The following is a 21,409-nucleotide window of genomic DNA, read 5'->3' as shown; positions in this document are numbered from 1 at the left end:
CGCTGATTGAAAACTCGACTTAGCTGACCAAAACCCCAGGACGAAAATTGAACTATATGATGCTATCGGAGACACACTCACACAGCGGCGGCCGCGACGACGCCGGCAGACAATGCAAGAAGTTTAATTTTAATGCTTCTTTGATGAATCGAATGCGCTCGCATGAAGGTTCGTGAAGCTGCACCATATGGTGGGTAGGCCTGGTGGGTTTCGCCAAGAACCATTTTTTTCGTTGTTTCTTCAGACCACTTTTTTACGGGTGCGCGCATGACGCGAGTTGAAGGGTGCTCAAAGCTCGCCCGTTAAGAGTAGTAAATTGATGCATTAAATGTTCACTTACGTTAGGCCCCGAGGTAAATTCAATTGTTTGATTTGGTTTTTGAAGCGATTTTACTGGTGAAGAAATTTGTTGCTGGCAAATATTAACACATGTCGTGAGCGTAAGTAAGATGATTGATGATTCCAACTGTAAGGCATTGTTGTGAACTACGGTAAGTCGAGGGTGCTGTGGGATTCTTGTCGATATGCATAAATAACGATCCCATACGTTTTGTTAACCTTTCCAACCATTTCTTCCCAAATTCGTATCATATCATCACTTGTTGAAGAAATATTTTTCCCAGGAACCTTTCATACCAAGCTGATAACTTATTTTTATGTTGTGGAAATGTTGATTGATAACGATTACATATACCATTTTAAGTGTTAGAATATCTGCATCGATAGCAGAGAAATCTCAATGTGACAACAGATCGAAAACTCATTTTGCTTTCATTTATAGGAAATTTCTTAACAATCAACAAAATAAGACCAAAAAACTTATGAATACATGTAGATTCGAATTTCAAAAGAAATTATAATTACAATTTGTCCAAAATTTGCTCAAGTCGCCACACAGTTTGTTACAGTATATTAAGGGTATATGGAATTAAATTGCTATTTTTTAAAATTTAGTTTCAGGTGGCTCGAAACGAAATTCTGCGGAATTTCGCAGAATTTGAGTATGGCAAAATCTGAATTTTTACCTTCGTTTCGATAAATTTCAAAAATTTCGCCGGCAAAAACTTGATTTTAATAAAATGAAACGGAACTCTACGTAATTTCGGAACAAATTAGGTAATTCAATACCAAATTTTCAAAAAGACTTATCTGCTTTTGAAGACAAAGATTCAAAAGTCGATTTGACGAATCTGATAACACTCCAACGCAAACTAACACCACTAACAGGTAGCATTACCCGAGCAAAGATGAATATCGGACATTTTGATAATTGAACTTGTTATCATTTTGGCTGAATTAACAGCCAACATAACAAAAATGGTACCAGAATTTTGTGCGTGAAATAACAAAATGAAAACAAATTAAGTTATCAGTGATACCAAGTTGATAACACATTTTGTTATACATGCTATTTACTCAAAATTACTTATTTACTTATCATTTAGTTATCAGCCATCACTGTTTTATCGTCCAAAATAGTTCTTCTTTGCCGACTTCATTACGTATTGGAAAAAATATTGGCATTCATTAGGATTCGAACTCGAATCGAGTGATTGTACGGCGTCGTCTCTTGGCACTCATCCATTTACGCTTTCTTGAGGAGTAGAAGAGAAGAGCACTACGCTTTCTACAATCTTGCATTTACTGAAGACTATTTATAATCAAATCAGGATGCCATGACTATTATATGTAAATAAATGTCGGCTGGACAGAGTGCGAAGCAGAATAACTTATTAATAACAAACTTTACTATTCAGTTATATTGATAACTAGAACTGTTATCATTTTGGTTGAATTATCAGTCATCATAACAAAAATGTTAACCGATTTAACTCAAAATAGCGAACCGGCGATCAAATACGACAAATACAGTTCATCGTCCTTCTATTGAATACTGTTTTTCAGTTGTTAACAATAAAATAATTATATAAATACTAGGCAATCGCTCCCGACCTTGCTCAGGTTAGTTTTTCTCACTAATTGTAAATCATTAGGTTACTATCAGCGCCACACTGTAAATCGATTTCGGTGCTTGGTTTTATTCAAACAAAACAACAACCTTGTAATTTCGCAGCGAAACTTTCCATGTTTTCATATGCATAGGGAGTGAGTGCTAATAATGGACCCCGTGCGTATAATGAACCCCCTGAACCAAACCCCAAATTAAACGCCGAAATCGACTATTTTCTGCAAACTTCCGTCGAGTGGAGTTGCTTCATGTTACAGGACAGTAGTTCCATACATTTGTTATAAATTTGTTAACGACCGAAATTTACTTCAGTTGGTATCAGTATCGTGTTTCGTACATAAAACCAGACAAAACATTCATTTTTACTACTAAAGCAAGCATTTTATAATGATGTAGCTAGCATGCCTATTATGGCCACCCCCGGGTCCATAATACGCAACGTCGAGTTTGTTTATATACGTATTATGGTCCCCCCATTTGATTTACCAATTCCCACATGTTCCTTGTGCCTATTATGGACCCCCCTCCTTGTGTGCTAGTAATGGACCCTTTAGCATATTTACATTTGGTCGGGGTTCTGCCAAATCACACCAAGCGCCAATGAAAAATTTCCAATTTTTTCGCCAAAGTTTTCGTTTAACAGATTCAATTAATCACAAATCGCATCGGACATCGTTCAACACCATAAATGAGGATATCCTACAACAAATGTACGCATGATTTGACATAAAATACTTTTCGTTTTCCTTTTGCGAGCAAAATATCACAAGTCAGTCAAAAAGCCGCTTGGTGCGGTTTGGCTGAACCCCGACCATTTACAAATTAGTTAATATAACTAAATTCCTGCTTCCCTGTTTGTAACAAATGTACATGAAGCAAATTCACCCGACGGAAGTTTGCAGAAAATAGTCGATTTCAGCGTTTAATTTGGGGTTTTGTTCAGGGGGTCCACTACTAGCACTGGCGATTACTAGTAGGCGATTAGTCAAGAGTGTTCACCATTCCTGAATGAGCACATTATCTTGGATCATATGTTCCAGGAGCTGCAAGGCCATGTTTGTAGTTGAATTGGTTCTCAGATACACACATTTTTCATTATTCAACGACGCTAGAAATAAAAGTAAAGTTAATAAGCATAGTATGAAACAAATAAGAAAACTTGAACTTTTGCGTAAATTGCTTTGTTAACAGAGAAATAAATAAAATCAATAGATATCGTTGGTAACGGTGAAAATCATCGTTTGCTTAGACGAAAATTTCAGTTCAGTGTTTGGAAACAGTTCTTGTCACACTTTTTATAGCATCCACAATTATGAAGAGAATGAGAGAGAGAAGAGAATGAAGCTGGATTAATATTAATCCTACTGTTTATGGTAAATCTAATTAAAGAAATATTCGTAGTTTTTGATAGAGTTTTGCCTCATGTTGAACATATTGGGATGACCATTCACCATAAAATATGTCCCTAGGGAAAATGCTTCCATAAGTTAGTTTGTTTACAAGAATAAAAGGCTTAGCTCGATACATAAACGACGTGAAATTTTAAAGAAAATGGAAAATTTGTAATGATAATAAAATTTGTTATTATTCAGTTATCAGTTAATCACATGATTGATAACTAAATATCAAAATGATAATAAGGATAACTTAGCGTGTTATCAGTTTGATATCATTTCAGTTATCTGCCTTTGCTCGGGTAGCCTTCACCTACGCATTGATGGTGTTGGTTTGCGTGGGAGTACTATCAGATTCGTCAAATCGACGTATGAAAGTCGTTTTGAAAATTTGGTATTGAATTTAAAAAATTCGGCTGCTCCGCTGGTTTCATTAAGCTTATATTCAAGAATATAAGATTTACAAATTCAATACCATATTCAATCTGTATTTTGTTTCGTTTTGTTTCGAACAATCATGAACATTTCAAATTTCGTTACGTTTCGTTTCGCCAGGAAAAAATGTGTTATCGCATACCCTTACAAATTGCATCACAAAAATAAGTTCGTAAAAATTTGCTGATTCAACCGGCAGTATTCAAACTTTCATAATAAAACTCGAAATAAAACATATATTAAACTGTTTCCATGTTCGTTTTTCCAATTTTCATAGCCCTATCTAAATGCACGTATCTTTCTCTTAACACTGCTCATAAGGTTTTGTACAATGTATGGGTCAACTTGAATATCTGTAGTAATCCATTTTTCCATCAGGTCTGCTTCAGATTTCACTTTCTAGTTTTCGGAGTGCTTTCTTCATGATGGCGCAGTATGTCTTCAATTCTTATGGTACGACGTTGACCTTTTTAGCCTTATACCCCACGAGAACATCTTTTGAGTACAGTATTTTATCACGCTTCCGACCCGATTTTGTCAAACCAAAAAAAAATTAAAATATTAGTCGATTATTTTATTTCTGAAAACAATTTTGCACTTCCTGCGAGGAAATTTCCAATATTTTAATTTTGCCACACAGCTAAGAACAAGCTCTACATCTCCTCCACATGATGCGTACATAAAACACAGAAATACAAGATGTTACAATTGAGTGGGTTCATAATAAGAAATTGCTTCCCTTTAGTTCGACACTCCACTTGATTTTTATGTTCTATTTCGGGATGTTCTTCTACCCAATTATGGACCTCCCAAAATATTCCTATAATGGACACTCTCGTGTTTATTTTTTTTTACAAAATTGTAAAAAAATCATCTATTTTTACATTCCGTAACATTTCTAATGCACATAATCGAAACAGTTGATGGTAGGCAGCAAAATAAAACTTCCATGAAAAATTAGAAATGTTTCATAAAAAGGAAAGGAAATTGCCAATAAAGAAATTAGGGTATGAGCATGAGCAATAAATAAATACCAAATTTCTACAAATAATGCAAAATTTCCATAAACAATTAAGAATTTTCCACAAAACAAAAAAAAACAAAATTGCGATTGTAAAAGAAGATTTTTCCATAACGAAATCAAAACGTTCCGCGAAAAAAAAAACAAAATTTCCATAAATAGAATAATATTAGCAATACAATTACAAAATTTGCCACGAAATATTTTTTGACGTAAACTACGTCGAAGGAGAAGACCGTCAAAGAAATTGGGGACCGACACGAAATCATGTAAGATTTGTAACTTTAATAGGTCCTTTATTTGTCAATGGATTTTAATGATTTATGTATATATCAATCGATTCGTAAACTCTCCACCAATTAGCCAGTAGTTTTGAAACTATTGATTATCCAACGCTAAACTATTGAAAATTTTAGTTCTTTCATGCATATTGCATCCCCTATATGGGGTGTCTCAGCAGCTAGACATTGCACTATGGTCCAGGATACAGATTTACGTGGAAAGATGCATTTTACGCCAAAACTATATTTTTCAGAAAAAACTGTTCTACAAAATTGTTCAAAATAGTAAGGCCATCATTATGGTTCTACCAAAAAATAGGGTGGCCCATCATATAAAAAAAATAGAAAATATTTTTTTTATTTCTCGGAATATTGACATGTTATGTTCTACAAAGTTGTAGCGTAGCTTATTTCAATAAATTTTGCTAAAAAACTTTTTCTGTAGCTCTTAAGTTGGCTGATTTAGAGCAATTTTACCTAATAGGGTTAGGGTGTATCTCAAAAAAACAGTATTTTTTATCTACTTTTTTTGTTTCAGATTTCTCGAAAAAGTCGTCTTCATGTGACTTTTAGAGCTCAAAAAAATGCAACTTTTGATGGGTAAATATGCTCAATATCTTTTTCCGATCAAAAGTTATAGTCGTTTTTCTGTTAAAATTACATTTTCTTCATAAGTTGATATCTCCGGTTAGGGCAGACCAAAAAAATATATTTACACGGCATTTGAAAGAAAAATTAATATTCTTCATTATGTCAAAAAATTGGAGATATGTTATTTTTTTATCTCAAGTTTTATCAATTTTACTAAAATCATGTTTTTTCAAATAAATTGATATAACTCGACAACGGAAGAAGATACAGACGATATTCTTATAGCAAAACACGCGTTTTGAAAAGCCCCAAGTCTTTAGAAGAAGACATTCGTGAGAAATGAAAAATAAAAAATCTACAGCTTTAACACTTTTTATAAGTTTTATCATTATCATCGTATTGCAAGATTTACGAGAAAAGATGCATTTTCGGTCTGAAGCATACTTTTAAGAAACAAAATTTGTTCTACAAAGTTGTTCTGGATACTTGGGCCTTCATTATAGAGTTACCTAAAAATAGGGTGGGCCATTTTATAAAAATGTGAAATTTTTATTTTTTTATTTTGCGGAATATTGACATAAAATGTTCTACAAAGTTGTAGCGCAGCTTTTTCCAATCAATTTTGCTATATAAACTTTTTATCTAGCTCTTAAGCTCACTTGTTTAGAGTAATTTTACTTACCAGGATTAGGGTGTCCCTCAAAAAACAATATTTATGATCTGCTCATTTCATTTTTTATTTTTCACGGATGTCACCTTCGGTTGCGCCGCTGAATGATTCAATTAAGCTTATATTCAAGAATATAAGATTTACAAATTCAATACAATATAGAATCTGTATTTTGTTTCGTTTTGTTTCGAACAAACATGAACATTTCAAATTTCGTTACGTTTCGTTTCGCCAGGAAAAAATGTGTTATCGCATACCCTTACAAATTGCATCACAAAAATAAGTTCGTAAAAATTTGCTGATTCAACCGGCAGTATTCAAACTTTCATAATAGATCTTGGAATAAAACATATATTAAACTTTTTCCATGTCCGTTTTTTTAATTTTCATAGCGCACGTATCTTTTTCTTAACACTGCTCATAAGGTTTTGTACAATGTATGGATCTACTTGAATATCTGCGGAAATTAATTTTTCCATCAGGTCTGCTTCAGATTTCACTTCCTAGTTTTCGGAGTGCTTTCTTCATGATGGCCCAGTATGTCTTCAATTCTTATGGTACGACGTTGACCTTTTTAGCTATATACCCCACGAGAACATCTTTTGAGTACAGTATTTTATCACGCTTTTTCTTTTTCCAATCAATTTTGCTATATAAACTTTTTATCTAGCTCTTAAGCTCACTTGTTTAGAGTAATTTTACTTACCAGGATTAGGGTGTCCCTCAAAAAACAATATTTATGATCTGCTCATTTCATTTTTTATTTTTCACGGATGTCACCTTCTGAAAACTTTTGGGGCTTTTCAAAACGCGTGTTTTGCTATAAGAATATCGTCTGTATCTTCTTCCGTTGTCGAGTTATATCAATTTATTTGAAAAAACATGATTTTAGTAAAATTGATAAAATTTGAGATAAAAAAATAACATATCTCCAATTTTTTGACATAATAAAGAATATTAATTTTTCTTCCAAATGCCGTGTGAATATATTTTTTTGGTCTGCCCTAACCGGAGATATCAACTTATGAAAAAAATGTAATTTTGACAGAAAAACGATTATAACTTTTGATCGGAAAAAGATATTGAGCATATTTACCCATCAAAAGTTGCAAAAGTTTTTGAGCTCTAAAAGTCACCTGAAGACGACTTTTTCGAGAAATCTGAAACAAAAAAAGTAGATAAAAAATACTGTTTTTTTGAGGTACACCCTAACCCAATTAGGTAAAATTGCTCTAAATCAGCCAACTTAAGAGCTACAGAAAAAGTTTTTTAAGCAAAATTGATTGGAATAAGCCATGCTACAACTTTGTAGAACATAACATGTCAATATTCCGAGAAATAAAAAAAATATTTTCTAATTTTTTTTATATGATGGGCCACCCTATTTTTTGGTAGAACCATAATGATGGCCTTACTATTTTGAACAATTTTGTAGAACAACAGTTTTTTCTGAAAAATATAGTTTTGGCGTAAAATGCATCTTTCCGCGTAAATCTGTATCCTGGACCATAGTGCATTGGAGCCCCTACTACCTCATAGAGTGGGAGATGCTGCTAAACTGGGTAGTAGTGCCGTGGGATGGTCCCTTCTCATCTATATAGAGCGGAATAATTGGTTCAGTGTACTATATTTGGTTTTACGTAGTTTACGTCGAGTGGTCGTGTCTTGTATACAACCCCAATTTTTTTTCCATGAAAATTGGAAATTTTCCACAAAATCTATATACATAAAAATGAATTTCTTCTGTCTGACCCTTATAGATTCGGAAACTACTGAACGGATCGGCTTGAAATTTTGTATACAAGGGTTTTTTGGGCCGGGGAAGGTTCTTAAGTTGATTCAAGATTCGTTCCTCCGTTGGAAAGGGGGGCTCCCATACAAATGAAAAACAAATTTCTACATAATTCAGGAAATAATCAAGCAAATGAAACCAAATATGGCATGTGGAGGATTTTTATGACAAGAAATGTTTCAACAATTGATTGAGACCCCTCCCCGCTCTAAAAGGGGTGCTCTCATACAAATGAAACACACGTTTCTGCATAACTCGGGATCTTATCATGTAAATGAAAACAAATTGGCATGTGGAAATAAAACTCCTTTGTTCCTTTTGAATACTTCATCGTCTCTCTTGATAAAAAGGTGCGAAAAAGAAGGGCAGAATGAAATTAATTTTGGGCGAGACGAAATTCGACGAGTTAGCTAGTAATCAATAAAGAGCAATCAAAAATGAGAAAATGTCCATAAAAAAATACAAAACAAAAAATAAAATTGATAAAAATTTTCATGAACTTTGAACGCTTTTAAAGAAGAAGTGCACGCGAAAGGAAGCTGGGGGTAGTACACTAAATGCCCCCACAGAGTGAGGGATCGAATCATGAGTGTTGTGCACAAGTGGTGCAAGCGATTGGGATCCGGGGGTATAACAAGTAAAATCCCCACCGAGTGAAGAACCGAATGTATGGGCGAGCACACAAGTAAGCCCCGCATGGTATGTGTGACTGCTTAGGCAGTAGTGTGATCCGGCTGTCAGTAACGGAATGAGTGAAGTCTCGCTAGGCCTGGCAGGAGTGTAGGGGGGAAGATACCTCTGCGGCACCTCAGAATTGGGGGACACGAAAGTACAGCTATGCCTGGCAGAAGTGTCAAGCACCTGCGGCACCTCAGAAATAGGAGACGTGAAAGGTCTGCCTCGTAGCTGAGGTGTGATTGGCATAGAAGTCACCAACCTAGGGTCGCCTCCGGCTTGGTAGATAAGTTATATCACTCCCGTGGAGGACGGATGATTACCACACTGATAAAGGACCAATGATATGCCAACTCGGGGTACCTCCTGCAAGGTACCTAGCCTTCTACTTGTTGGTGGTCACGCAGTGTGGGGCCCATGTGGTGCCAATATGTCTTTGTGTACAGGGGGTGCATGGGCTGCGAAATGGTGAGTTGACATCTGGGAAGGAGCGACCTACACCGCTCTGGTCCTCACAAGTTCCAATCTCACGCTTCCTCGGGACTTCCGATGACAATTGACCGCCAGCTAAGGGTTGCGTACTTAGCTGGTAGTGCAGCCTTGGCACTGTTGTCCTTCTGACATCAGCTAGAGTGAGGGGGTGCGACCAAAGGGACCATCGTCCCTAACCCCTAATCCCAAGGCGTTAAGCGACCCGTGCCGAGGGGATGCATGGCCAGGGGGGTGATATAATGAGCTAGGCCTCTAACGGAGCCTGTGGGGTACCTGGACACCCTCCACAGTAATTGTCCCTTATCGCGTCATGCTGGGCTCTGGCGTGGTGGACCTCTTTTCCCGAGCAACTCGTGGGACCAAAATGGAAAACCAAATAAATTCTTCAATTAGTGGTAGTAGTGTAGGCGACAACCCCTTCGCAAGAGGTGGGTTGTTCAGGTTGTAGGATCTAAGCAACACTTGACTTATGTAGGTAACTAATTAAGAGCAGGCCAATAAATGATTCATTCAATACTTCTTTCAGACCCGAGTAGACGTCTCTACATTTTGGCGACGAGGATAAAAGTAGAAAAGGCTTACATCAATTCGAACGCTTCCTGGAAAATTCTATTCCGATTTATGAAGATGGCGTGGCCTATGGTAAGTCAACCGCAAAGAAAAAAAAAGTTCTAATTTCCTTAGGGATGGAACGTATATGCGTACAGATAATCCTGATTGTATCATGTATGGAACTTCTTAGGGATGAATTTACCCGGAATTCCGGAACATGATATCAGATTTCTGTAAAATATACGACCCGGGATTAGAAACTTCAGGGTAACGGAATCACTTAGGGATGTTTCTTGCAGTTTGTCTACTGTTGACGTAAGACCCGGTGATTGTTAGGAAAAGTAATAAGTTCGCGGAAACCATAACAACGGTATGAAGTACGCAGAGAGAGAGAAAAATAAAACGATCATGTGTAACCCAACGTATCGGGATGCAGTACGCAGAAACAGTGTTAATATCTGTCGAGTGCGGAATTTGATGTGTGGACAAGAGTACGCAGGAAAATATGATATTTCATAGCGGAATCCAACATTGAAAGATTTAAAATCCAAGGTAATGCGGAACCCATACGTTTGGGATGAAGTACGCAGAATGATACGTTTTGAGCTGAATGTACTTCATATACGTCTTTATGTACACATGCGAAAAAAAAACATTCGTAGAATTCTTCAAATATATAAATATAAATAATATAATATAAATATAAATATAAAAGATAGGTGGTAATCAATTATTCACTAAACTTGATGTTCGGCAAGCTTTCCATCAAGTTCTCCTTAGAGAAGATTGCCGCTACATCACCACATTTATTTCTCCCTTGGGTCTTTATCGTTATAAAAGGCTGAGCTACATGAACGGACGCTGATTGTATACAACCGGTTAAAACAGCACAATATTCTTTTGAACACCGACAAAATTGTCTCTTGTGTATCACAAATTGATTTCTTGGGATACCACATCTCCGCACAAGGAATCTCCATTTCACGTGATAAACTAGAAGCAATAGAAAAAATGCAGCCCCCCAAAACTGCGGAGATGGTTCGAAGCTTCCTTGGTTTGGTAAACTTCGTTCACCGACACGTTCCAAATTTGGCAACCATTACCTATCCTTTGAACCAACTCACACGGAAAGGAGTTGTCTTCGATTGGAAACCTATTCATCAACAAGCTTTTAATCAAATTAAAACATTACTCATGAACAAGAACACCCTCGCCTATTATGACGTTAACGATGAAACCTTTGTTATTGCCGACGGGAGCCCCGTGGGACTCAGAGCCGTATTAGTTCAAAAGGGAAAAGACAACGAAAAATCGTATTATATGTTACGCATCAAAAACTTTAACACCAACAGAACAAAAATATGCTCAAACTGAACGTGAAGCATTAGCGCTAGTTTGGGCATGTGAAAAGTTTCACTATTATCTTTACGGGAAATTCTTTCATCTAGTCACTGATCACAAGCCACTAACGGTGATTTTGGAGACCGACTTAAACCATCCCCAAGAATTGAACGATGGAAGTTACGCTTGATGTCCTATGATTTCGAAGTTTTATACCGCCCTGGTAAAAACAATATTGCTGATCCTCTATCACGATTATGCCAATCTGTACCAAATAATGGCCCGAGCTTCGACGAAGAATCTGAACGGATCATACGAATGTTTGCTAGCGATGTATGTCCAATAGCAATAACTTATTGCTCAATAACACTCGATGAAATAACGACTGCCACCGGTTCAGATGAAGAATTAAAGGAACTCATCAAATGGCTACCATACCCCGCTCGACGGTGGCCTAAAACCTTATCACGATATTCTAAACTGGCAAACTGTTTGACGACTGATGGAAATGTTTTGATGAAAGACCAGAACCGAATTTTGCAACTGGCTCACGAACCTCATCTTGGAATTTCGGCAATGAAACGTCGATTACGATCAAAGGTTTGGTGGACAAGAATGGACTCTATGGTGGAAAATTTCGTACAATCCTGTACAGGATGTGCACTTGTATCAATACCTGACACACTTCCGATAACAAGGACTGAGATGCCTGACAAACCGTGGGAAAAGATAGCAGCAGATTTCATGGAAATTCCAGGCGGTTATCATTTGCTCGTTATCACAGATTACTTTTCACGTTATGTCGAAGTTACTTTCCAAACATGTATGACAGCAAAAGTAACAATTACCAAGATGAGAGAAATTTTCGCAAGATTTGGATATCCATCTGAAATTGTTTGTGACAATGGTCAACCGTTTTCCTCAGCTGAATTTTCTCATTTTTGTACAACAAACGCAATCAATATTAAACACACTGTACCGTATGCCGCAGACAAAATCGAACGCTGTTGAAAACACTCAAGATAAGTTGTACCATGGGACGAAACTGGCGCAACGATTTACAAGATTTCCTCCACTCTTATCGAGCAACTCCTCATAGTATCACAAGACATTCGCCGTCAGAATTGCTTTTTGGATGGAACATTCGAGACAAATTACCAGGAAACTCTAAGCCAGTCGACATCTCTGAAGCAAGACATAATGATGAGAAATTCAAAGAAAAGGGTAGAGTGTATGCAAACTTGAAACGTAATGCGAAACCGAATAATATCGATGTAGGAGATTATGTGATTGTGAAAAATTTTATAAAAAAGAATAAATTAACAACAACGTTCAACCCAGATCAATACCTCGTGATACAACGTAAAGGTACACGTCTTCAACTAAAAAATATTAAAAGCGGAGTGATTTGTAATCGCCACGTCAATCATACCAAGCGGATTCTAAATGCAAACCCTATGCTAGCTATTGGGAGCGATTCGGGTAAGCAATACATTTATTCTATAGACATAAGTTTCGTTTCAGGAATATTTTCAGAAAACTATTTTACAATCCCCGGGGGTACGGAAGAAATCGATTCTACAAATCTGGCAGACTCATCTTATAACAATTGCAATCAAACAATGCAGCAGGCTTCAACAAACCAACCATCAATGACGGCTGAACAAACCGTACCAATCAAGGATGGCAAGCGCTCCGGAGGACCTCTTAGAGCTACCAGCAAGAGACCGAAACATTTACCCGTATACTTATCAGAATACAAACTTTAGCATAATAAAATTCATTTTCCATAAAACGTAAGGAGGGAATGTAGGATCTAAGCAACACTTGACTTATGTAGGTAACTAATTAAGAGCAGGCCAATAAATGATTCATTCAATACTTCTTTCAGACCCGAGTAGACGTCTCTACACAGGTCTCCGCCTAGGAGGTCAGAGGCAATAGTCGGCAGCTCGGTGCGCAGCGCCAGCGTGGGTCACTTAACCTTCTCCACGGCTACGCCGGTTGTGGTCATGAACGGCCCATGGCTCGTGAGGGCGATGAACCGCAAACGCGATTGGCTTTCGGCCTTCGAGGTGGCGACGGAACAGCTGGACGCCATCATCGACTTTGCGTCATCGAAGCATAATATCAGTAAGGATCTCAAGGGGAGCTTTCTGAAACTTCGAAAGTCGATGTTGGACGCCAAGCTGGAGAGGGCGGTCGGGACGGCCAAGTGCAAACCCGTGAAATCCGTGTAGTCGAGGTCCACCTAGACTGAGGCCCAAGGATTCGCGGACTCGGGCAAGGTCGAATCGACCGAGGGGGTGCCAGCAAAGATGGTGGTGCCAAAGTCTACCCAGACTGAGGCTCAAGTATTCGCGGGCACGTCGGGGGTGACTGCTCCAACGGAGCAGACACAAAAACGGGGGAGACAGTCTCCATGGGATGAGCTCCCTGGGGGCCGCTCCAAAACGCGGAGGGTTACTACTCCGAACAAGGGTAGTGGGGCTGGGAAGGTAAACCCCGGCAAGGTACCTCCAAAGAAAAGGAAAGGTCCGTCCACCCAGGAAAGACGGTAGTAAGGGGTTACGTCAGGCTGAGAGCTCTCAGTCGCCCCAGACCAGGGAAATAGAGAGGAATGACGCCTCCTGGACCTTGGTCAAGAACAAGAGGAAACCGAAGACGTCAAGGGCCGAAAAGAAGGCCCAGGCGTATGAGGGTAGCAAGAAGTCTACCGCCAATCGCTCCTGGGGCGATGCCCTAGTCATCAAAACGGACGAGACTAAGTACTCGGACGTCTTGAACGCGATGAGGAGTGACCTCAAGCTCGGTGAACTCGGCGCTGACGTACGTCGAATAAGACGTACCCGGATGGGCGAGATGATCCTCGAGCTGAAGCGGGACGTCTCGCAAAAGGGCGCAGCCTACAAGAAGTTGGCGGAGGAAGTCCTAGGCGAGACGGTCAAGGTGAGGGCACTCACGACGGAGGTGAATCTAAGGGTTAAAGACCTGGACGAGATCACCGAAGTCGAAAAGCTCGTCACGGCACTGCGGCGACAGTGTGAAGTGGAGACGCCCACCGCAGCCGTTCGGCTACGGAAAGGTCCGGCAGGAACGCAGGTAGCATTGGTTCGGCTATCTGCAGCGGACGCCTCCAAGGTAGTCAAGTTAGGGAGCGTCAAGGTGGGATGGTCGGTGTGCCCTGTGGGCATATACGAGCAACCCGAAGTTTGCTTCAAGTGCCTGGAACCGGGGCACAAGCAATGGGACTGCAAAGGCCCTGACAGAAGCAAGCTCTGTCGACGCTGCGGATTGGAGGGACATAAGGCACAATGCTGTACGAACCCTCCCAATTGTTTGATTTGTTCCAGCAAAGCTGTGAACAGCAAGCACCCCATGGGGGGTTCGAAGTACCCGGCGTTTAAGCGTGCTGCAAAATCACAGTGCAGGTAACGCAGCTGGCTTGCTCGGCCTCGCCCGAGTGTCCGGTGAGCGCAGGTTTAGAGGAAACGGCGGAACACGTGTTGTTCGTTTTTGTTTCGCGCAATGCGTGACAGGTTATTTTTTAAACATTCCAAGCCTACTTATAGTTTTCCTTTTCAATGGAAAATTTCAATGTTTTTATGATAAAATTACTTTTCTAATGCTCAGAAAAAAATCCTCGTTTCTATTGCTTTTTTATATTTTTCATTGCATTTTCCTTAATTGTTTATTGTTATTTTCTTTATTTTTTGACAATTGTTTTATTCGGATAAAATATATTCAGTTTGTGAAATTGTATGCAATTATTTATTGGTAATGATAATTCACTTATAGAATTTTTGCTTTTTTATGGAAAGTTGATCTCTTTACGGAATTATAATTTTTTAAAGTTGCAGTTTATAATTGCAACTTTCATATTCAAAATTGCAATGTTTGTTTTCTGGATTCTTTTAGGTTTGTGCAAAATATTTATTATTTCTAGAAGATTTATATATTTTATTGCTTTTTACATAATTATTTATTGCTTTCACACTGATTTCTTTATTGGCATTTCACACATTTTTATGGATTTTTTGTAATTTTCCAGGGGAAGTTTTACTTTTGTCTACAATTAATTATTAATTACGACCAACCGAATCGAATGGTTTATTACTTAAAACTTCCCACTTGAAAATCGATGTTGAAAAACCTTTATTTTAAAAGCCTCTAACTATAAGAGAAACGCAGAAACATCCATGAGCAACTGCATCACCCATGAAATCAGTCAACCATCCAAACGTCATTCACAAAATTCCCCGCTTGAACCACACCACAAGCGAAAACCAAAGAATAAATATTAATAGTTTCCTTCTACCGGTGCGGTGCGGTGAGCTCTGATACTTTATGTGGCTACGCTTGCCTGCTTTGCAGCATAAATTTCCATGCCATTTCCCCGATCAAAAAAATGAACCTCATCCGGACCATGCGGAGAGGTGGTGTTGGCGCCTGTTGTTAGCACGCTCAAAATGCACAATATCAACCAGTGCTGCACAGCGTCGAGTTGGATTCCCCATGCAGTGGCGGTGGACGATGGTTTTTATCGGCGCTGGTGTGTACAGTTCGTCGTTTCCCGTTTTCTAAAAATCAACCATAAGTGGCTACGAGTTCCATTAATTGACGAAATTTCACCTTGAACTTAATCAATGTGCATCAAATCTTGGTGTGCGGGTGGTTAATGGCTATCTACGTGTGTCACGTTGTTGAAGATATGTAAGAAGACCTCCAAATGTTTACGTGCACCGTATGGTTTTCGATGGAACATGTGGTGTGGTCAATGAGTTTTTTTTTTCTTGAAGACAGATCGACTAACTGTTTGGCTTCGTTTTGCTGGATCTAATCCGATTTTCATTCAACCATCGAAAATCGCCACTTTGTTATTTTCTATGACACAACTCGATGTGGCTGCATTCCAACAGCTCAGTTGAAACGAAGGTTGAGTATGTTTTTAGTCAAGTGAAACTATAACTGGAGAAACCATTTGCCGTGACGAATGTTTCATTATTTTGGCAATGAGCCTAATTAGCCTTTTTCATATTTGTTCAATTTTGATTGAAAACAGTAAGCGCAAGAGTTAAACGTCTTAAGTAAAGACAAATAATAAGTAAGCGGAAACAGATATCAGGGCTATGATCCATTGAATAACATATGCCATTCCTTCGTTCTTCATAACGTATGTTATTCTATAGTTCTGCAATATGTTCTTCAAAATTGAACAAAACTGAAGTAGTACTGAACCAGCATGCATAGTTCGTAAAGTCCACACACCCACTTGAAGTACCAGAAAGATTAAAACAGAAGTATGAAGCCGAATTAACTATAAAATTCAAACTCGTTAACAACCATATTTTTGTTGCGAATTCAACTCAATTAGAGGCGTTTCCTAATCGTTGAAGCTGTAAACAATGATACACGTAATTGCTATCATTTTTCGCATCGAGATTTCACACGTCTAATTTTTATCGTCAATTCGTACATCAACGTAGTTTGAGAGCTTTCTTTGAACCAGCTTTGAGCCAATGCGACAGCCTCCGGTAGTGTGCTGGCACCGCGCAGTAGCGGCCTATAGTTTGTGCTGAGGTGTCCAATCTCCAAACCAATCATTTTACACAACAAAGAAATTGCACTGCAACACGTACCTTACATATGTACGAACAGAGTGCACACAAGTCGGCGATGGTTTTGCTACGCGCTTCAGACCTCGTATGAACGATGGCGGCATTAGTTGGCAAGAGAATCGCCAATTTCGCAACTTATAATAGCTGATGGTTTCGCTGCGGCCGTTTGTTGGCAGCTTCATATAAATGCGATTAGCAATTAGAGTAATAAGCGAAGGCGAATCGCAACTCTATGCTATGCTGCATGTGGTCTCTAGTTTGCACAGGTTCCCCAACGTGTCGGGTGGCACAGTAGCACACTGCGCTGATCAATCTAATAAACTGCATTGCTTGCTGCATTGTGTTTGTTCTTGATTTGGGACGAAAGGTTCGTCGTTCTAGTGTTGAAGTCTTTCGTTAAGCATCTGGAAGTGATAGTTATGATACCTACGACCCACAACTCCTCGTATGAAACAACTTTGTTGGCGATTCGTATATTCTGAGATAAATAGTTATACTTACAAGCAAATAAGAAAGTAAAAATCTTGAAAAAATATTATATTAGGTATAGGCTCAAACTTTAGCCTATTATGCATGGGCACATTTATCGTTGTAAATCTTCATAGGGGGTCGTTCAAAAATGACGTCAAATGTTTGAGGGGAAGATGAGGTCTAAGATTTTGATACTAGGTATACAAAAAAGCGTGAAAGGAGGGCACTATATCTTATTTAAGGTGAAACCGTCCAGAATCCAAATAATTTTCACCTCGCATTTTCAGAGGCACCAATCTCAAACAAAAGCATCAAATTACTGTCATCTTTTGCTTTTAGCTTTGCTGCGTCGCAGCAAGCGTGGAATAAAAAGTTGACAGCTGCCCGTTTGTACTTTATTGAAAGTGGTTCGCTTGAAAACGCGAGGTGGAATAAAATTGGATTCCAAAAAGTACGTCCTTAAGCCATCAAAAGTTTTGAGCGAAATGGACTATATGTACAGCAAATTTTACTGATCTGAGCTCTGGCGGTTGATGGTGGATTCATTACTATGACTAAAATAAAACTCCTCCCTAAAAAGTAAGAAATTTTTCATATGCCATATTCTTATCCTTTTTATTGTACCGGTCATAACAAAATCTACGCCTCCGCTTATTTTTAGTCACACGGAAAAATAAGCGGCATATACTCGCCTTGAAAAACATACAATCAGAAGAAATATTTTTTTTTTTAATTTGGTCGCCACGTGGTGGATTCTGGCGGTGAATGCTTTGATAGTACGTCATATTTGTACTGCGGATAAATTTTATGCATCCAATATCTTGGTAGCCAAATGGCATCAGACGGGGGTACCAAGATCGACACAGGCGCACGGATCAAGAAAGCAAGGGCTGCCTTTGCGAGTTTAAGAAATATCTGGAAAAACAGGCAGATAAGTGAACGCACCAAAATATGAATTTTTCAACTCTAACGTGAAATCTGTGCTGTTATACGCTAGCGAAACATGGTGTGTATCAGTGGAGAACACTCAACGGCTGCAGGTGTTCATTAACAGATGCAGAGGCAGACCCAGAGGCTCATGGCGGCGAAGCCTCAATAAAGAAATAAGAGAAGTCGACCGAAATCTAACCTGGCAACATGTTAAAGCGATAGCCGGGCAACGCTCAGGATGGAGATCTTTCAAGTCGGCCCTTTGCACCACCGGAGGTGTACAGGATCCATAAACAATGGAAAACGATCACGAAAGTTGCCATTTTGTTGCAAGGCACAATATCTATTATTCGTGAAAAGCTTTTTTTTTGTGAAAAAAAAATTTCTCCAGTAGCTTACCTACAGTATCTATCGAACATACTGGTCTATACGCTGAGAGGTTCCCTGGTGGCTTGCCAGGTTTCGGTAACAGGACCAATAGACCATACACTGTCTCTTCCATCTATCCAAAAATGTTTGTTCGCCCAGATACCTCTGCATGGCTGACCTGAACATATTAGAATTTACAATTAATGGCTACCTTCAACTCCATGTTCCGGATCCCTTCGGACCAGACGGCGCTTTACTCGAGTCGAGTTACTTTGCCTCCGTCAGCAGCTCCTCTGCCGCTACCCTAGCCACTGCTTCGTCAGCTGCTCCTACCCTCGTTGCTGGATTGGGCCATGGTCCTGGAATAGTATTGCAACTAGCGTATTCAGCCAAGTTGGACATTGCTCGGGAGGAGCCAGTGATTCTCTTGTTTTGAATATTGCCATAGGTTCATGTTAGCGCTCTGGCACAGTGCGTCGAAGAAGGATTGCTTGCTCTCTTTGAAGGCCTTGTCTAGGGCTAGCCTCGTCGTCATTTCTCCCTGCAATTTACTTTGTGGTCCTCTTCGCCACAGTACCTACACAAGTTGCTTTTGTCTTGCCATTTGCATGCTCACGATTTATGTAATGCTTCGAGGCAGCGGAAACAGGCGGTTGATGAAGACTGACTGGACATACTGACCATCCATCTTTCAACTTATCAATCAACTTTGATCACCTAATTGGTGTTGGTAGCCGGTAGCTCCATCGTGGCTATTTGCCTTTTCTTAGACGGCCGGACGCCTGTGCTACCATTACTCTACCTTGATTCTTGATGGCCGAGGCGATCTTCATCGTGACCTCGACCAGGTGCTTACATTGCAGGGTCACCTCGTCGTATAGAGCTCTCACTTCTACACTCTCACCCAAGACTTCCTTGGCTAACATCTGCCTGTGAAGCCTTTTATAGGATGAAGATCATCTCTCCCGCTCTCGTCCACCTTATGGTATACCCCAAGCAGCACAAATTGTTTCACTACTGAACATTTCACTGTGTTGCAACTATTCGGAAAGAAACAATATTTGCGTATGTGCCATCAAATATAACTCTCTTGCAATCTAAAAAGCACAAGAGATTGACGGAAACATCCTTCGATTGCAATAATGTTGCAAAATATTACAGTGAAAAAAATAAAATAAAAATATGAAACTGGATTCGACTTATGGATCTTGTGATTGATAGTCCTTCACTCTACCACAGCACCATTGAACTTCGAAGGGACTGCATGTTGACTCACCATAAAAACCATACGATTATGAAGTTTTGTACTTGGGTTTTCTGTTACTTGAATGCACCATCACAGAAAAAAATATGAGTTGTCAAAACGTTGAACGATGCTAAATTAAACATGAAGACACATTCAACTAATCTGCACCTTAGTTTAAACAAACAATTAAATTTTGAAAGACGCATTGAAGTTACATGGTAAAAAATATGCAACTTAATGATTTTGCTTCGTGTTTGCAATATGCAGTGCAGTATTTTTTGTCTGTTTTTTTCCAAATGTCAAACACGTACTGGATTGCAATTTTAATGAAACATTGATCACAATTCGAACGTTTTTGACATCTTGATGAAACTTTTTCGTGCTTTGATGTTTTTCCAATGCCTTTAATGAAACTGAATAGAAACAAGGTGCTTTTAGGAAGATGTTGCGTGTGCTATTTGGGACGATCCTCTTTACCAAGGTCCGCCAGTTGCTCAGCACTGCACATCATCTTAGCACATTGACATAGCGCCCTGTCTTTGGTTCTCCTTCTTCCTTTCTCCGTTGGCGCTGAGTGCAAATTCCAGCGCCTGCTTTGGCATGGTCGTAGTACTATGAAAAGCTAGATACCCCAATTAAATCTCAGTTTCATGGTAAAATTTTTAGAGCTTAACTCTTTCCATCCTCTCAATCGTGCCCAACGTCTCCATGACTTAGCTGGGGCTGTTAACGCATTCTTAAAATCTATCGTGACCAAGGCGCATTCTCGCATACTTTCTCCGCAGTCTCAAGCACTATCCGATATTTTTTGTGAACTGTTGTGAACGAACTGCATTTTTGACAGACATGGCTAGCCCTGGCTTTTCGATTTTGGCGATTTTGGAAAGACCTGGCCCAGGGCATGGAACTTTTAGGGTCGGCGTTACAGGGCTGGTCAAGGGCACAAGTAAAACACGTTGTTTCTAAATTATTTTCTTTATTTTTCTGACTTACTGTGGTGTCTGTGGGTGTAGTGTGTATGGTTGCGGCCGGCCGATAAGAGAGCGGGAGCGTCCGAAACTTGCTGGGTCCTGGGAGAAAAGGGTTTCGAGTATATCGTTAACAAGGCTACTGAGTATAATTCGTAGCTTTTTATAACTTCTTCGTACCTGATTCGACGCTCGCTATTAGTATTAAGAATAACTTTCCAAAACTGTGATAACCAAACAACGGTTAGATTAAATTGGTATAATGCGGTTTTTCAACTGTTTGCCTCGAGGGTTAAAAATGGAAAGGCTTTGCTGTATCAGCTTTTCGACTCAGTAGCTTGCCCCTTTGTTCTCCTTTTCTACCTTCTCTCACCTTCATTTGCTGACGTGGCACCACCGATGGCAACCCTTATCTCCTTGCGGCGCTTTTAATATTGTGTAAAGTAGGTGATTGTTCAGTGTACAGACGGTGTTCTTGTTAACATATTTTGTTCTTATATACTAACACTTGGAGTGATTTTATTTTTACATATTTCATAATAATAATACTAACGCATAACAACTTTATAGACCGTCTAAGACGAGTTAAATAAC

The 21,409-nt window shown here is 39.1% G+C and overlaps 1 protein-coding gene across 1 annotated transcript; it reads left to right on the top strand.

Annotated features, from left to right (window-relative positions):
* The first annotated feature begins 12,245 nt into the window (after nt 1-12,245).
* Nucleotides 12,246-13,067, top strand: LOC134217320 (uncharacterized). Its single transcript, XM_062696069.1, has 2 exons — nt 12,246-12,695; nt 12,750-13,067. Exons 1-2 carry the CDS (start codon nt 12,248-12,250, stop codon nt 12,980-12,982), a joined length of 681 nt encoding a protein of 226 aa, XP_062552053.1. The 5' UTR covers nt 12,246-12,247; the 3' UTR covers nt 12,983-13,067.
* The last annotated feature ends 8,342 nt before the right edge of the window (nt 13,068-21,409 follow it).

The sequence above is a fragment of the Armigeres subalbatus genome, chromosome 2, assembly GCF_024139115.2.
Source record: "Armigeres subalbatus isolate Guangzhou_Male chromosome 2, GZ_Asu_2, whole genome shotgun sequence".
Classification (NCBI taxonomy): Eukaryota; Metazoa; Arthropoda; class Insecta; order Diptera; family Culicidae; genus Armigeres; species Armigeres subalbatus.
Note: the sequence above shows the minus strand (reverse complement) of the source record. Positions and strands in the feature narration are given on the sequence as shown.